General features: G+C 42.1%; 1 protein-coding gene across 1 annotated transcript in view; it reads left to right on the forward strand.

The window, feature by feature from the left end:
* Nucleotides 1-15,580, forward strand: part of GDA (guanine deaminase) — an 83,435-nt gene that overhangs the window by 41,527 nt on the left and 26,328 nt on the right. The window contains exons 3-7 of the mRNA XM_006209363.4: nt 5,728-5,899; nt 10,346-10,433; nt 12,186-12,291; nt 13,732-13,759; nt 14,927-15,034. Coding sequence (XP_006209425.2) covers nt 5,728-5,899; nt 10,346-10,433; nt 12,186-12,291; nt 13,732-13,759; nt 14,927-15,034 — 502 coding nt within the window. The remainder of the gene's footprint in view (nt 1-5,727; nt 5,900-10,345; nt 10,434-12,185; nt 12,292-13,731; nt 13,760-14,926; nt 15,035-15,580) is intronic.

Consider the following 15,580-nt stretch of genomic DNA (forward strand, 5'->3'; position numbering starts at 1 on the left):
AATGAGCTTGCCATTTCCAAGCTTCCTTTTGTTCTCTCTGTAAAATGAGTAGCTGGACTCAGTTACCTCTAATCTCATATGCAGCTCTGATAATCCACATGCCTGCATTTTATCTGTAATAATCCTGGACTATATAACTTTGATTATGTGACTGTTTCTGTTAATAAGCATTTCGTAATACTTTCTGTTCCCTAAATGGGATTGCTGGGTTTTCTGGGTGAAAGTTAGACTTCAAATGCAATAAAGCTTTGCTCCCAGTTGCCTCTGAAGACTTTGTACCTTCGTTATCTCCTCTACTTTTTTCATCTCTGCTACCTTTAGGACGTGCTTGGGTTTCTCCTACATGGAAAACAAAAAGGGATTTTCACTCTTCCCCAGTGTCACCATTTTAACTTTCACTACCAAGTAGTTTTTGCTCAGTCCTTTCTCCAACACCTGTCTTTCATGTTCATGCCTCTCTCCTCAGCACCTAGGACAGCAACTAAAACATACTGGAGGCTTGGTTAGTGCTTAGATAATGAAGGACTGAACCCTTGTGAAATCAAGTGTCTCCACCACCACTGTATGGAAAGGAGAGCTCTCACAGTCTTTGGCTTTTGTGGTTTTTGACACTAGTCACTGTCCTGTACCCCTTCCTTTCATTGCTGCCTCACATCTCTCTATCCTCCTGAAAATGACTAGATTGAGCATGACCTCTTCCTCAGCCTTACTCTTTCAGGGGAGGGTCCTGCTCAAGGTTTAGGGATTTTTTGGCAGGGGGTAGTAATTAGGTTTATTATTTAATTTTAGAGGAGGTACTGGGGATTGAACCCAGGACCTCATGCATGCCAAGCATGCACTCTACCACTTGAGCTATCCCTTACCCACTCAAGGTTTAGTTTTGTTCTTTCTTCAGAAATCTCTGGCACCACCAACTTCTCAGGTTACCTATAGAGGAGAGACTCTCAGATCTGATAATCATCTTTAACTCTGTGTCCTCTTATCCCATGTTTTCAATTGCTTTTTGGAGACTTGGAAGCCATACTTTCACTGTAGGCTTAGTATGACATTGCCCCTCCCTCAAAATGGACTTTCCTTCTAAATTCTCTGTACTCCATGTCATGTGTTCAGCCGCACATGCTCAAAACCTACTCTTTCCTCACCTTTGCTACCCTGAGCTGATAAAAGATCAAGTACTTTCCCTCGTATTTATCCTTTTCCTTTGTGTTTCCATCACCATAATCTTTAGTCAGAAATGCTCTCATGCTTGAGAGACTGGAAGAGTGCCCCACACGTGCCTGCCACCACCAGATTCTTCTTCCTAAACCCAAGGTTCAATATTCTGTTCTGCCAATTTAAAAATTAAAAAACCCAGGATAAAATGTCTCATGACCGCCTCCCCCCTGCCCCGGCTATAGACTAACAAGTACATGTTACTTCACTAAATTGAGTATTCAAGACCCTTTCTAAAAAAAACTATTTTGTAGTTGACTTATAGGAAACATTTTAATTTGGTAAAGTACAGACCTTAGTTACATAATTTGATGAATTCTGACAAATATATATCTATTTGTCAAACACGCCAATCAAGATATAAAACATTCTACTTCATCATCCATGTCATTTTTCCTGTTAGTTTTATCTCTTTTGTTCAGGAATCAAGAATTTTAAAAAATGTTAATTACCAACTTTCCTTGTTTTTCATAATCTTTCTGTGATTGTTATAAGCCTCATATAAAACCAACCACATTAACATGAGGCAAAAAAAAAGATATAAAACATTCCCATCATCTTAGAAAGTTCCCTTGTACTGCCTCCAGTCACTCTTTAGCCCCTTCATCTGATTTCTATCAGCGACTACTTTTGCCTGTTTCTGAACATCATATAAATGTAATCACTTAATATGTACCCTTTTGTGTTGGCTTCTTCCACTCAACATATTTTTGAGATTCACCCATATTGTTGTGTATGTTAGTAGTTCAGTCTTTTTCATTGCCAGACAGAATTCCATTGTATCGATATACCACAGTTTATCTATTCTCCTGTAGTATTTGGATTGTTTCTAATTTGAGGCTAGTATGAATAAATCCTCTATAAATAATCTTATACAATCCTTTTTGTAAACATGTGTTTGATTTCACTTGGGTGAATTACTAGGAATGAAGTTGCTCCTTCTGTCTCTGTCTGGGTCTCTGTCTCTCTTACACGCGCGCGCACGCACACACAGATGTCCTCACTCACCTCTAATCTCCTCGACTAGATTATAATCACTTTGAGGACAAGCATATGTCGTTTCTCTTTGGACTTGAGGCTTAGCAGAGTTTCTTTAACATAGTAGATAGTTGAGAAATATTACTTGATTGAGCAATTTAACTACATGAAGAAATCACACTGCTATTTCATTTTATGGTGGTGGAGACAGTAAAAGCCCCAAGGACTGAAGTGTCCTGGAGAGGTCAGTGACGAACAGGAGAGGCATCTGTAATTCTGCTCCCTGTCTGCATGCCCCCCATGCTGTGGGTCCACTTACTGCTACCTTCTCGACGTACTTGTAGGCTGTTACTGCTCTGCGTTTCCAGAGTGAATGGAGAGTTCTGTCATACAGAGGGCAGTGACCTAGAGTACAGAGGCTGCTGCCTGGGTTTGAATTTAGGCTCCAGAGCTGAAGTTGAATGATTACTTTTTCAAGATATTTAAATTTCCCGAGCTTCAGTTTACTCTTACGTAGACAGGGATTACAATGCTACTTGACAAGTCTGTTAGGACCATTACATTATCATTATTATTATCACTAGTATTTTTGGTGTTAGGCAGTGTTTTTACAAATGCTAATCCTCACGATAGCCCTATGGTAAAACTACTCTCTCCATTTTATGTAAGGGGAAACTGAGTCACAGAAAAGTTAAATAATATGTGGCCTATCCCACTGCTGGTTTATGGTGGGGCCTAAATTAAAAATCAGGCAGTCTCAGTCAAGAATGTATATACTTAACCCCTGTAATAGACTGCCTTCCCCAAATAAAATGAGGCACATAGAACGCTGTGCCCAGTGCCCAGTACGTGTCCGTGTTCAGTAAACGTTACTTGCTTCACCATCATCATCATCATCACCACCATTCCTAGGTCTCTCTCTTTTTTTAAAGCATTTATAGATAGCTGTGGCTTTGTCTTCCATTTAGGTGGTACACATTTGAATTGGTATAGTATAAGGGATTCTTTGTTACGTCAAATTTTAAGTTCAAATTCCTACGTATATAGAAATGTAACTAATGTTTACTTGGGGTGATGGTGGTGGCACAGACTGTCCTTTAACAAATGTCTGTTTGGATGTGATTAGACACCAGTAAGCTGGATTTTTCTTTTTTAGAAAAGCTTTAAGTGTTCGTTAGCATTTGGCTGCCTCTCAGTTCTGTGGGTAGTGCCTCTGCGAAAACTCTTAAAAACACTGGGGAGACTGGGAGGGGTTGGGGTCCCACATGAGATCCCTGGAGTGGTAGGCCTGGACAGCACCTCCCCACCTTTGCAGGAAGCCCCCACCGCCTCCCGGCCAGACGTTTCAGGGTTGATTTTTGCTCCTTTCAACACCCACGTCCACCCTTCTTGCACAAACACACCAATGACCAGACTTTTGAGATGTCCTTTTTACAGTTTTCACACCTTCTCTGAATGCTTCAATTTTTCCTGCCCCACACCCTCCAGCTCATAAGCACTCCGTTTCTCCTGGAATTCAGACTGCGGAAAATTCCGTGTGCTTTTCAAAGGACACTGAAGCTGCTTCATTGGTGCGTGCAACGCTGCCAAAAACAAAACAACATACATTCTGTGTCTGAAGCCCATGCTGAACACCCAGGAACAGGTCTGCCCCTGGGCTGTTCCTACAGACAGAACCAAGGAGCAGAGGCAGGCGCCTGACCCCTGGGCTCATGCCCATTTTTCAGGCAAAGTGACTCAAAACCATCTGTCCTAAAAGCAGCATAGCCCTCATCAGCCAGCTGCCTGTGTTTTTGAAAATGTAGACCGGATGTGGAAACATTTGGCCCCTCCCGGCTCTAGGGCTCTTTGGAGTTACTGGCACTGTGTGCAGGAGGCATCATGGAGCCCCCACATAATCTAGTAAGGAGCCGTCTCCCCTGTAACCAACAGCACCGAGATGCCAGGCCCAGGCTGTCCTGTTTACAACAGTGGGTCCCTGGCGGCCCACGCCAGGCTTGACCCCAGCCGACCTGTTTATAACCCTTCATCTCCCAGCAGTCCCACAGACAACTCCCACAGCGAGAGAGGCGACGGCTAGGCCCTGAGGTCTTAGCTGCATAGATCCTGTTTCTTTACAAGGGGGCAAAAAAGACCCGAGCCCCAGGGTGTCTGGGCTCCCCCATGCCTGACCCCATGCCTTTGATTCTCTGCGTGTGCTAAGCTGCTGGCCAGGACCTGGAGGACGAGAGGGGCTGCGCCATCTCCCTCTGGCATGGTCCATGCAGGGAGGGTGTGACATTCCCCAAGGCTGAGGTCACTGCTGGCCCATCTTGGGGTCAGGGCCCAGGCTTCGGCCAGAGGGTGTGGCATTGGTGGAGCCGTGGCCTTAGCCAGGGAAGGCCGTTTATGGAGATTTACGAGCCTAAGTGCCTTTAGCGCCGAAGCCACTCCCTTTGCCTGTAAAAGGCCAATGACCACAGACAGACCTGTAAGGTGTTATTTCACTTAGTTTAAGTCAGACAGAGAAAGACAAATACTGTATGTTTCCACTTACATGTGGAATCTAAAAAATAATACAAATGAACAAGCATAACAAAACAAACAGACTCAAGATCAAGAGAACAAACTCATGGTGACCAGTCGCGGGAGGGGCAAGTCAGGGATAGGTGATTAAGAGGTAAGAACTATTATGTATAAAATAGATAAGGCACAAGGATATACTGTACAGCATGGAGAATATAGCCAATAATTTATAATCACTATAAATGGAGTAAAATGGAGTACAGTCTGTAAAAATTATGAATCACTGTGTGGTACACCTGAAACATAGAATATTGTAAATTAACTACACTTCAATAAAAAAAGAAGAATCAAAAATTTTAAACATGTTTCCAGGACTTGTGTTTTAAGAATTCACAGAAATAGCAAAATTAATTGGTGGAGAAACAGGAGTATTCAGAAGCATCTGGAGAACGGCTGTCAAAACACTTTGACTGGATCTTCTCAGATTGCCTGTCCCTAACCAGCCTCAGTTTGCTCTTGCTGCTTCTGTTTCAGAACTCAGCTCCTACATCACATGGAAAAGGACTAGAATTTTTGCATTCAACCAAGGTCAAGATGACCATTGGGACTAAAATGGTGGCTACTCTGTTTAGTGACTTGTGTGTATTTCCTCATCATGGCTCTAGAAGTTTTGACCTCCTCTCACATCTTTGCTCGCTGTCCTACAAACCCCAGTTGTGAGGACAAAGTCATATGATTAAATTGTGTCTTCACTCCTTGCTGGTGCAGTGACTGCTTTGCTTCTGCTCAGTGCTGTGCTTTTTCCTCCTTTCATCATTGTCTTTGGTTAACTTTACACCAGCCATTCCAATCTAGGACTCTGTCTCTCCTAGCAGAGTTCCATTTTTATTTCCTGACCTCTAAATAATAGGATCATTTACATTCATCTGATTGCATCTGCTCTAAACCTCGGTGGGATAAACAAAGCACTGTCTAGAGAAAACGTGATTAGAAGATGTTATTAAATTCTTTTCTCTTCTTCTTAATTTCCAGTGAGTTCTTCATGCCTGGGCTGGTTGATACACACATTCATGCCCCTCAGTACTCTTTTGCTGGGAGTAATGTAGACCTGCCACTTTTGGAGTGGCTGACCAAGTACACGTTTCCTACAGAACACAAATTCCAGAGCATCGACTTTGCAGAAGAAGTGTACACCAGAGTTGTCGTAAGTATCCTGCTTGTGAGTGCTGGTGTTACGCTCAGTCAGCTACAGAAACATCCATTTCTTGGGGGCAGATTTACGGTGTAAGTCACAGGCGGTTAAGGTCATAACGGACTGTAGAGACTTTTTTTAGTTCTTTGAGTGAGTTTGTGGCCACTTCACCTACATAGCTAGTCACTAACAAAGAGACAAGTTGAATCTAAATCCCCAGATCCCCTGGGTTCTCATTACTGTCTTTTCCTTCTTGTGTTTTACTTTACTAAATTTGGGCTTAATGCATATGTGTGTTCCTTTACTCCTGCCAATCCACAGTGCTCTTCTGGGTGCCATATGGAATAGCTGTGTAACCTTTGGAAAGTTCTGTGACTCATTTTCTCAGTCTGTAAGAAAATAAATTTTTTTAAAGAAATGGAGATAATGATAGTACCTACTTCATAGGATTGTTATGATAATTAAGCAAGTTAATACTTGTTAGGTTCTTAAAATAGTGCCTGACATATGTATCTGCTTTAAAAATACCTGAGGAAATCTAAAATTAAGATACCACACTATTTTGGTAGGGGAAATAGGAAGGCCCCCTCTTGCGGGGCCTGTGGGACTGTGATGAGAGTTATAACCACTAGAGGGAACTGTGGAGCTGGCTCAGTCGGAGCAGTGGCTGTGGCGTGTGCCCACTATACATTGAAGGCTCTGAAAATGTCCTTTCTTCTACCCTCTCAAGAAAATCAGTTCCCTTTTTTCCTACTCCAGCCCTATGCCCAATCCACTCAGCAACCAGCAACCGCTTCTGCAGTTGAGAATTAAAGCTGAAAATATCTTATCTGACCACTACCTCTTGTTCAGCACAGTCTGAACATTTTTTGTTGGACCCTTAGATGGTTTTTCTCTTAAAGTGATGGCTATATGATGATGACAGTTTTATAAGCCTTACACAGTGACTTGGCCACTCTGCCAGTTTCCCAGGTCTTGGCATCAGTCAAGCCTTGAAGAGTAAAAGCAAGTGCTATCGTTTATACACTTGCCTCGCTTAAGTATAAATGCAGTGTAACTGTGGATCTTACGTATTTAGCTGGCATCCACATGACACCAGGAAGACTGAGGACTGAAGCTATGTATGAAGTTGCTGGTGCACTGTGTTAATGAATTGTGTTAACCACACCAAATCTTTTTATTTTCAAAGTTTATTTATACCTTGCATTGTTCTAAAAAAGGGTTAGAGATATCTTAAAATTGCATTGTCTACAAGAGAAGAAAATGAGTCACAAAATCACAGCAAGGAGGGGAAAAAAGGAGGAAAAAATAAAATAAAACCGAGAGGGGTCTATGTGCTTATTAGTTTATTACAAACTTTTGGCTTTAAGTGTTTAAGTATTTTTTTCCCCTCCTCCTGCTTCCCCTACCCACCCTGCCCTCTCTCCCTGTTTCTTTCTCTTACTTTTACTATATTCTTCTCTCTAATCTGCTCCTTCTTATGGTATCAACTCTTAGAAAAATGGTGAAAGGTCTGTATACACTTTGTGCTACATTCTTAGAGAATGCCAGTGGCTCAACTTTGCAAGTTATTAATTCACTCTCAGTGTTACTGTTCTCAGGCAGTGCTACTCACTCTCAGGCCTGTTGCTCTTTCAAGGATACAAAGTCCTATCCTATACATGTAACAATGCTCATTTTAATTCATTTTATGCCTCTTGTTGCATTGGTAATTCTGCTTCCCTAGGTGTTCATTCAGTAATATTTACTAAGCACACACTAGTATCCAGGCACTTTTCTGATTGCTAGGTATTGAATTTGATGCCTCTGTCATGGTGTTAACCTTTCTTTTGGGTGTGTGATTCTGATACAAGGGTAGCTCACCCTTTTCTATAGCTGACAGGCTCTAAACATCCTTCACTGACAGCCAGACATATTTTATTTCATGTGCAAAGTGTGTTAAACTTTGAAAAGATTGACATAAAAATCCAGTTTTCCTAATTATCTTGATCTTCAGGACTGACATCACTGGTCTCTCATTTTTTTAAACAATTGGCTGAAGCTGAGTAGAGGCTGCCGCCATAGGGCATGTTCTTCCCTATCATCTTAAATCCAAACTCTTTTCCTCCTGCAGACATTTACGTTTCTAACCCACCCCCATTCCAGTCAAAAGGGTCCCTTTATTTCATAAATGAGAAAACTGATGTTGAGAACGTAAAGCAACTTTCTCGAGGTCACATAGCTCCTATTATGCAAGAAGCAAGTAGGAACTCCAGTGCACTTTTTCCTCTGCCCTTTAAAATGCTTCCGCTCTGTGTCGGGGCTGGGGGTATATGGGATATCTCTGTACCTTCCTCTCAATTTTGCTGTGAACCTAAAACTGTTCTAAAAAATTAAAGTCTTAAAATTTAAAAAAAGAAGAAAAAAACGCTTCCGCTTGAGACAGACCCGACTCAGGTCAATCAGTACTCTTCCAAGTGCTCGGGTAAGTCAGACACTATCAGTTCCATTTTCTTTCCTAAAATCTTCCCCACTGCCTCCCTTTCTGTGTTTCACTCTGGTTGTGATTGTCTCCAGCGCTGCTGTATTCTGGGCATTCCCTTTGCTTCTTCTCTGTGTTTACTTCCCATTTTCTGGATCCAAGAATTCTTTTTTTTTTTTTTTGCATCACTTTCACATTTTGTTAAAAGACTCCTTTAGGAGCTTTCTAAGCTCTTAAAGGGGAGAGATGTTCACGTCTTTGTGTCTCTAATCATATCGCTATTCTACCTTCACACTTGACTGATAATTTATCAGGGTATAAAATTCTACTTTAAAAATAACTTCCCTCCAGAATTTGGAAGGCATTGTTCAGCTTTCAGCATCACTGGTGAGAACACCAGTACCACTGTGACTCCTGTTGTCTGTCTGTGACTGGTTTTCTCTCTCTGGAAGCTTTTGGTATCTTGTTTTTACTTGCAGAGTTAATATCTCACAATTATGTTCTTTATTTGGCTTCTGTTTCTCACTCACTGAGCTGAGCATTCTATGATGATTTTCAGTTTGGAGACTAATATTATTTCTCAAATAATTTCACCCATTTCCTTTTCTTAAAAAAATTTTTAGAGTTCTTATTCTAAATGTTAATCCTCCCAGATTGAGCATATTTTTCTTTTCTTTTCACCCTTGACAGTTTGTCTTCCCTAAGAAATTCTCTTTTAATTTAACCCTTTTGTTGACTCTCATATTTCATTTTTGGTATTTTTACTTTCAGCGAGCTCTTGTTCTCTGATTTCCATCGCATTCTGTTCTTGTGGATACAGTATCTTATTTCTTTGAGGATGTTAATCATAGTTTTTTTTTTTAAATCAAGCTTCCTTATGACCCTACAGGTTGCCTGTTTCCTCTGATATTTTTTTCCAGATTCTTCCTTTTTTATAGTAGTTTTCCTTCAGTATTCATTGAACCTTAAATGTACATGTATATTTAAGTGTGATGCTCTAACATGCTGACTGGAAGATCTGGGGTGGCCCTTGTTGACTGGTGAACTGTAGGATGAACAGTGAAGGCAGGGAACAGCCCTTACAATTGTAGGTCCTAAATGTCATTGTGAGGACGTCTTTCTTAGAGCCATTCATCTTTTCTAAGAAGAAATCCTTCAGTCCTGCCAGGATTGGTAGAAGTAGTACATGTGGCATTTGAGGGAAGATGACCACGGATCCCAGAGGTCAGCCAGATACCCACTTAAACCCGTTGTTTTCAGCCTGTGCCTCACCTTGTGCTTTTGGGCCTGTACTCTCTAAATACTATCCAGTTTCAACAAAGAGCGAATTTCTTCTGCAAGGAACAGGTTAGGGGTGGTTGGCTGATCTCAGCAGGGAAGAGATGGGTCCTGCCAGGGTTTAATCATCTGTAAACAGACTTTCAGCCAATTCCCTGTTAACAACCACGCGATTCTCTCTTTCCGAGCTGCCTCCAGGTTCTTATCCGTGTTCTTTCCTTCCAAGAAGATGGTGAAATGTTTCCTCTGCTCACATCTCCTCTCTCCATATGGGTTTATAAATTTTATACTCCTTTATTTTAGTGATTTGTGGAGGAAGATAGATGGATACATGTGATTAATCTGCCAGGTTGAACTAGAAGTCTGGCTGAATAATTTTATCCTGAGATCACTAGAAAAATCTTATTTATTTATTGCCAGATGCAATAAATCCTTAAAGAATCCTAAAAAATAAGAAATTAATTAGTATCATATTTTATACATTCTGTAACACAGAAATGTGTGAATCTAGGAAATCAAAAGCATCAACCTTTCCTCCAGCTAACACATTTGAAATATAAATACTTTTGCCATTTACCTTAACTATATTTCATATCAAGATGGCATGCCTTTAAATAAAAACCTCTTAAAACTGAAAACTAGAATTCTATTTTCATCTGTAAATGCCATGTGACTTTTCTGGGCGCAGGCAACTCATGGTTTCTGTGATTTATTTTTAGAGGAGAACACTAAAGAACGGCACAACCACAGCTTGTTACTTTGGAACAATTCACACTGACGCATCGCTGCTCCTTGCGGAAATTACAGGTGAGGAGATGAAAGGATGACTTACAGGCACATGAAGCAGCCAGCCAGACCATGCGGGCAGTGACTTGCACTTGTGAGCAGTCCTGCCTTTTAATTGCTACAATCTGAGCACTGCAGTTCTTGCAGTTAGGTACTTGTGTATCACTGTGGCCCTTCAACTTTTTCTGTTGTTTTAAGTAATCTGATTATTTACTTCTTGTTTTTGGTTGCAGAATGAGGTGTATGGGTCTGATTTGGTATATTAATTTGAGGCTTTTTGGAGCAGGTTTACTAATTGTAGCTATGTCAACAGTTTATTATAATCAACAGATAGGTCTTGGCTGTTGGCTAGACTTAGGGCACTGTGCTCGACGCTGGAAACACGGTGAAGTGGAAAATAGTCTTTGCCCTTGAGGAGCCAGATGGATTAACTGAAGAGTACGCTCAGTGATTAATAACTTTAGTAACAGCAGTAATGCTCTTACTAGATGTTGGTATTGTGCAAAGAACCCTACATGGATTAGTTCAGCTCAGCTGCAAACAGCCTTCTGGGGCTGTTGTCTGTGTCCTTATGTTACGGATGGATAAACTGACGCTCAGAGAGGTCACGTAACATGCCCAAGTCACACAGCTAGTAAGCAGAGCTGAGACTGGATTTAGATTGATGATTCCAAAACTTGTACCCAGCACAGTACCTAGCACATAGCAGGTGCTCAGTAAATACTATTGACTGATGTGCTGATGCTACTGCTTGCTGACCAAGGTAGTTTATGCCTAAGACCTCAAGGGTGACACTGAAAGCAAATATTGACAATTTTGGAGGAGGCAGAATGAGCCCAGAATCAGATCATGTGGGAAAACTTCAGTGAAGGGACCTTTAAATTGGTCTTTAAAGGGAAGATAAAGTGAAGAGATAGGAAAGTGCCTTTCAGACAGGCACGACATGGGGGTCTGGGTAGGGAGACAGGAACACCCACAGTGGATACAGGAGGCAGAAAAGAGGGTATCTGAACTAGAAGAAAAGATTCATTGCACAGTGGGATGGGAGAGGCTGGGTAGATGGGATGGTTCAGACTACTGGAGATTCAAATATGCATCAAAGACTCAAAACGTTTTAAGCCAGATGAGGTACGTGATGAAGGTGGTGTTTTAAGGAAGAGTAATCTAATGGCTGGGTGTTAAAAAGAATTACAGGGGAAAGAGAGAAGTAGAAAGACTTCTGAAAGACTCTTATGACAGAGGTGGAGACACTGTTAAAAAATTTAACATTACCTCATGTAGCATCAATTTTCTAGCTGAAATAGAATTTCTCTCTTACCTCTGATGAGCATTAGGTTCCGCAGTGCTGAGTACTGCTAGCAGGACTAAGTTAAATTCCCCACAGATGATAATATTGGCACTGCTACAGTTAAAGATAGCGGCAGTATCTCTCCCAAGCCCTGCGCGCCAGACGCTTTATATACATCATTGGGTATATTCCCTGTAACCCTGCATGAAGCAGAGGCCACTGGGCACATCTGTTTTAGACCTTAAACAAATGATATCCTTCATCCTAGGAGGAATCAGAGGAGTAAGGGGCCAACGGAAGAACCCTTACTACTTACAGAATTGATCAGGGTTTTGTTGTTACTGTTCTTAAATGGTGTGACAACCTTTTACATTCTCACATATTTTTTAACCTGATTTTAATTTTATATGTTTTTAGAAGGCTCCTGAAAGGTACAGTTTGGGAAAGAAACATGACTTTATATTCTTTCGGTGTGTGCCTCACAGATAAATTTGGGCAGCGGGCATTTGTGGGCAAAGTCTGCATGGATTTGAATGACACTGTTCCAGAATACAAGGAAACTACTGAGGAATCAGTCAAGGAAACAGAGAGGTACGTTTGTCTCGGTTTGCCTTGTGGTTGGAGCTGGAGACGGAGAGAAGGAACCTGTCTAACCCAGGCAGAGTGTGCACATCTGTCACTGTGTCAGTTTGTCTAACTTTATGAAATTGGTCCGATCCTAAGGAAAATGTTGCATGTCAGCAGTGTTTCCATATACCAAATTATATTTCAAAGCCTCTGGGAACTTGTTATAGGAGTCCTAGGGCAAATCCCTTTATAAAATGAAGGATTTTTTTTTAAGTAAATGATTTATGCACTCCCTGTCCTTCATTACATATCTTGGCTTCTCCTGTAGGTCAGACTTGTGTTAAGTGTGTGTGGCCTGCTTGGTAAATTACTTTGGGTTGTGGGTTATTCTGCTGCCGGAGATCCTGAGCATTTGTTATGTTCTTTTCATTTTACATGGGGCTATGCCACTGATCCTGTACGTATTTTTTCTGTATTTCTTTAATGGCTCTTCCATGGTGCCTTGAGGATTTGACAAGGAATTGTGTTGTATGACATTCAACATCCAAGAGATACCAAAAAAAAATTCTTTAGATTTAAGTCTCCCCAAGACCATATAATATATCCTGATACAAATTTAAGAAGTCCAACTTCTCTCCATTCTCCAGGCCTCCTTCACCTTAAGTGTGTCCTCTGAAGAGGGTGGCTTAGGGGCTGCTGTGTGCCCACAGGGAGAAGGAAGCAGCACACACCTTCCCCTTAGCATCTGGCCACATGCTCAACTTTTCTCTGAATCTGTGGTGGAGGGGGGACAGTGGACCCCAATTCGCATTTTATTCTTCAACAAAGGAAGACCAGAAGGCAGGAAGCTATAGCTCATAAATATTTCCAGCCAGGGCAGAAATAGCTATTTCATAGACCCTACAGATACAACTGGTAAGATTACCACTCCTGTCATTACCCATTTCACAACCATGTCTGGCCTGTTCCTTCTGCCTTAATCCAGCATCACTGCCCAGAAGGACTCGGCCTTTGGCAATAAATGATGCTACCGTGTGAGCAAGTAGCTTCCACTCTAGGGAAACCAGGAGTAGAAGGCCCCATGGCTCTTAAACACCTCCAGGTGCAAAGGACTCGACAACTCTTAACATCCGTAGAACGTAACATATTACGATATTCCCCCAGACAGAGCTTAAGTGTTAGCAGAACACTTGAGTGCTGTGGGAATATTTGCAAACAGCCCAGCTGATGTTAGATGATAAAACTGCACTTCCTGTGATTTTGTATTTCATCTCTCTGGCTGCAGATGAGAAAGCAGAATAATTACTGCTTTTTAATCTTTAATTAGTGGTGGTGAAACATGTGCAGCATTAGAAATGTTTGCGTGGAAATCAGGACATGTAAGGATCATGTTTTCACCCTTTTAAAAAACTTATTTGAGAAATGCCTAAATTTTCTAACTTCCCATTTGTTGCCTTATTTCAGATTTGTGTCAGAAATGCTCCAAAGGAACGTAAGTAAACTTGTTCCTGGCTCATTTCTGGATTGCTTTCGTGTTAGCTGTAGGATTCATTAAGTTGTTTGGCAGAGGTTAGTCTGTGTGTGTATGGCTTATTCTGTGCATGCAGAAGTATTTTTCTTGAACCTTAAATTGTTTTCATGGTGGACATATCAACTCAGCTCAGTGAGGTCAGGCATTTTACTTTCTCAGGGTTTTCCCTCCCTCTCCTCTGGGACCTTCTAATTTCATTGGACAGGTCTGTGGGGAAGTGGGAGAGGGCTTCATGGATGTAGACAAATTGGTGGCAACTGGAAGTTGTGGCACAGTTTGTTGGCCACATCACCACTGGCTCTGGCCTCTTGTACCCCTGATCTGGTCTGAAACACAGGTGGTGTCCAGCCCTGATGTCCCAGCCACAGACGGCCGTGGTCCATGTACGTGTGGCATGTCACATGGCCTGCAGGCGCTCAGCCGGCGCCCCCTCTGCAGCGCCCCGATGTTGCTGAGCCTACGGAGGCAGTGCTGTTGTGCTGTTTTCTGCCCCACCTCCAGGCTGGTCTGTGGCTCTGGTGTGCAGTCTCTACGATGGCAAGCCAGACTCTTCCCTCATCATTTTTAAAGATCTGATTGGAAGCCACAGGAAACTTCAGTATTTCTTTCAATCTTATCTTGGGAGACCTAGGTGCAACTTTGCGGATCCTTATCCTTGCCACCCCTCTACGAGTCTGTCTCTGCTGCTCAGCCATTCACTCAGGTGACATCAGAGCCATGCCTGCAGCTCACTAGACAGTGCTCACGGATGCCATGGCCAGCATGATGTAGCAAGGGGAACAGGCCACCACTTCATTTTTAGTCTCCCCAGCATTCTCCTTTAGAACATCTCCTCTGCCTCCTAATTCTTTTCATAAAAGCTGCCCAGTCTGGGCCTTGTCTGTGCCTTCACGTGTCTTTCATTTGGGATGGATCTTCCTTCTGTTGAACTTGGTGCCACAGAATATACCCTTGTGCTCATCTGTGAGCCATTTCCATGAAACCCAGCACTTCCACCCTCTCTTAGAGAGGGGACTGTCCACAGAAAAGAAGACATAAAATCATCTTGTCGTAAGATATGCATTTGGGGGTATGCTACACATTCAGATAGCCACAGTTTCCTTACCGAGTGTTTTTGATTATTTTTAGTATTCTAGGGTGCAGCCCATAGTGACACCACGCTTTCCCCTTTCATGCTCTGAGACTTTATTGGGTGAACTTGGAAACATTGCGAAGACCCGTGATTTGCACATTCAGGTGGGCATTTTTCTCCTGTTTGTGTCTCTGTCCAGTCCTGCAGGACTTCTCTGTACCCTAAATTCTGGCAGTAAGCTGGTAGTCTCCAGTTCTCCTACTGAGATTGCGGTGGAGGTAGGTTTCCACTCTCCCCTCTTAGTTCTTTTGGTTGGCAATTAACGTGACATGAGGCAGATTAACAGGAGAAAATCAAATTTATTATGTGCACACAGGGAATCCACGTTAAGTATGAAGAATTCCAAAGACAGGAAGGCAAGGTGATGTGTGTGTGTGTGTGTGTGTGTGTATATATATATATATATCCTGGACGAAGGAGTAAGAGATAGGGGTCTGAGGCTTCAAGGCGAATAAGGTAACTCACTGGAAGATAAAGAGAGTGTTTGCTGAACCATCCAGAGACAATGGGACACAGAGAGGCTTTGCTAGATTCCTCCCTGTCTACCACTGCTAATCCCTTACGATAGTTATCTATGGTGATAGCACCTTTCTGGGACAGGCCTCCTATAGCAAATTCTTTTAGTTGGTGAGGAGGAAGTTCAAAAGTTA

This window comes from Vicugna pacos, chromosome 4 (genome assembly GCF_048564905.1).
Source record: "Vicugna pacos chromosome 4, VicPac4, whole genome shotgun sequence".
Classification (NCBI taxonomy): domain Eukaryota; kingdom Metazoa; phylum Chordata; class Mammalia; order Artiodactyla; family Camelidae; genus Vicugna; species Vicugna pacos.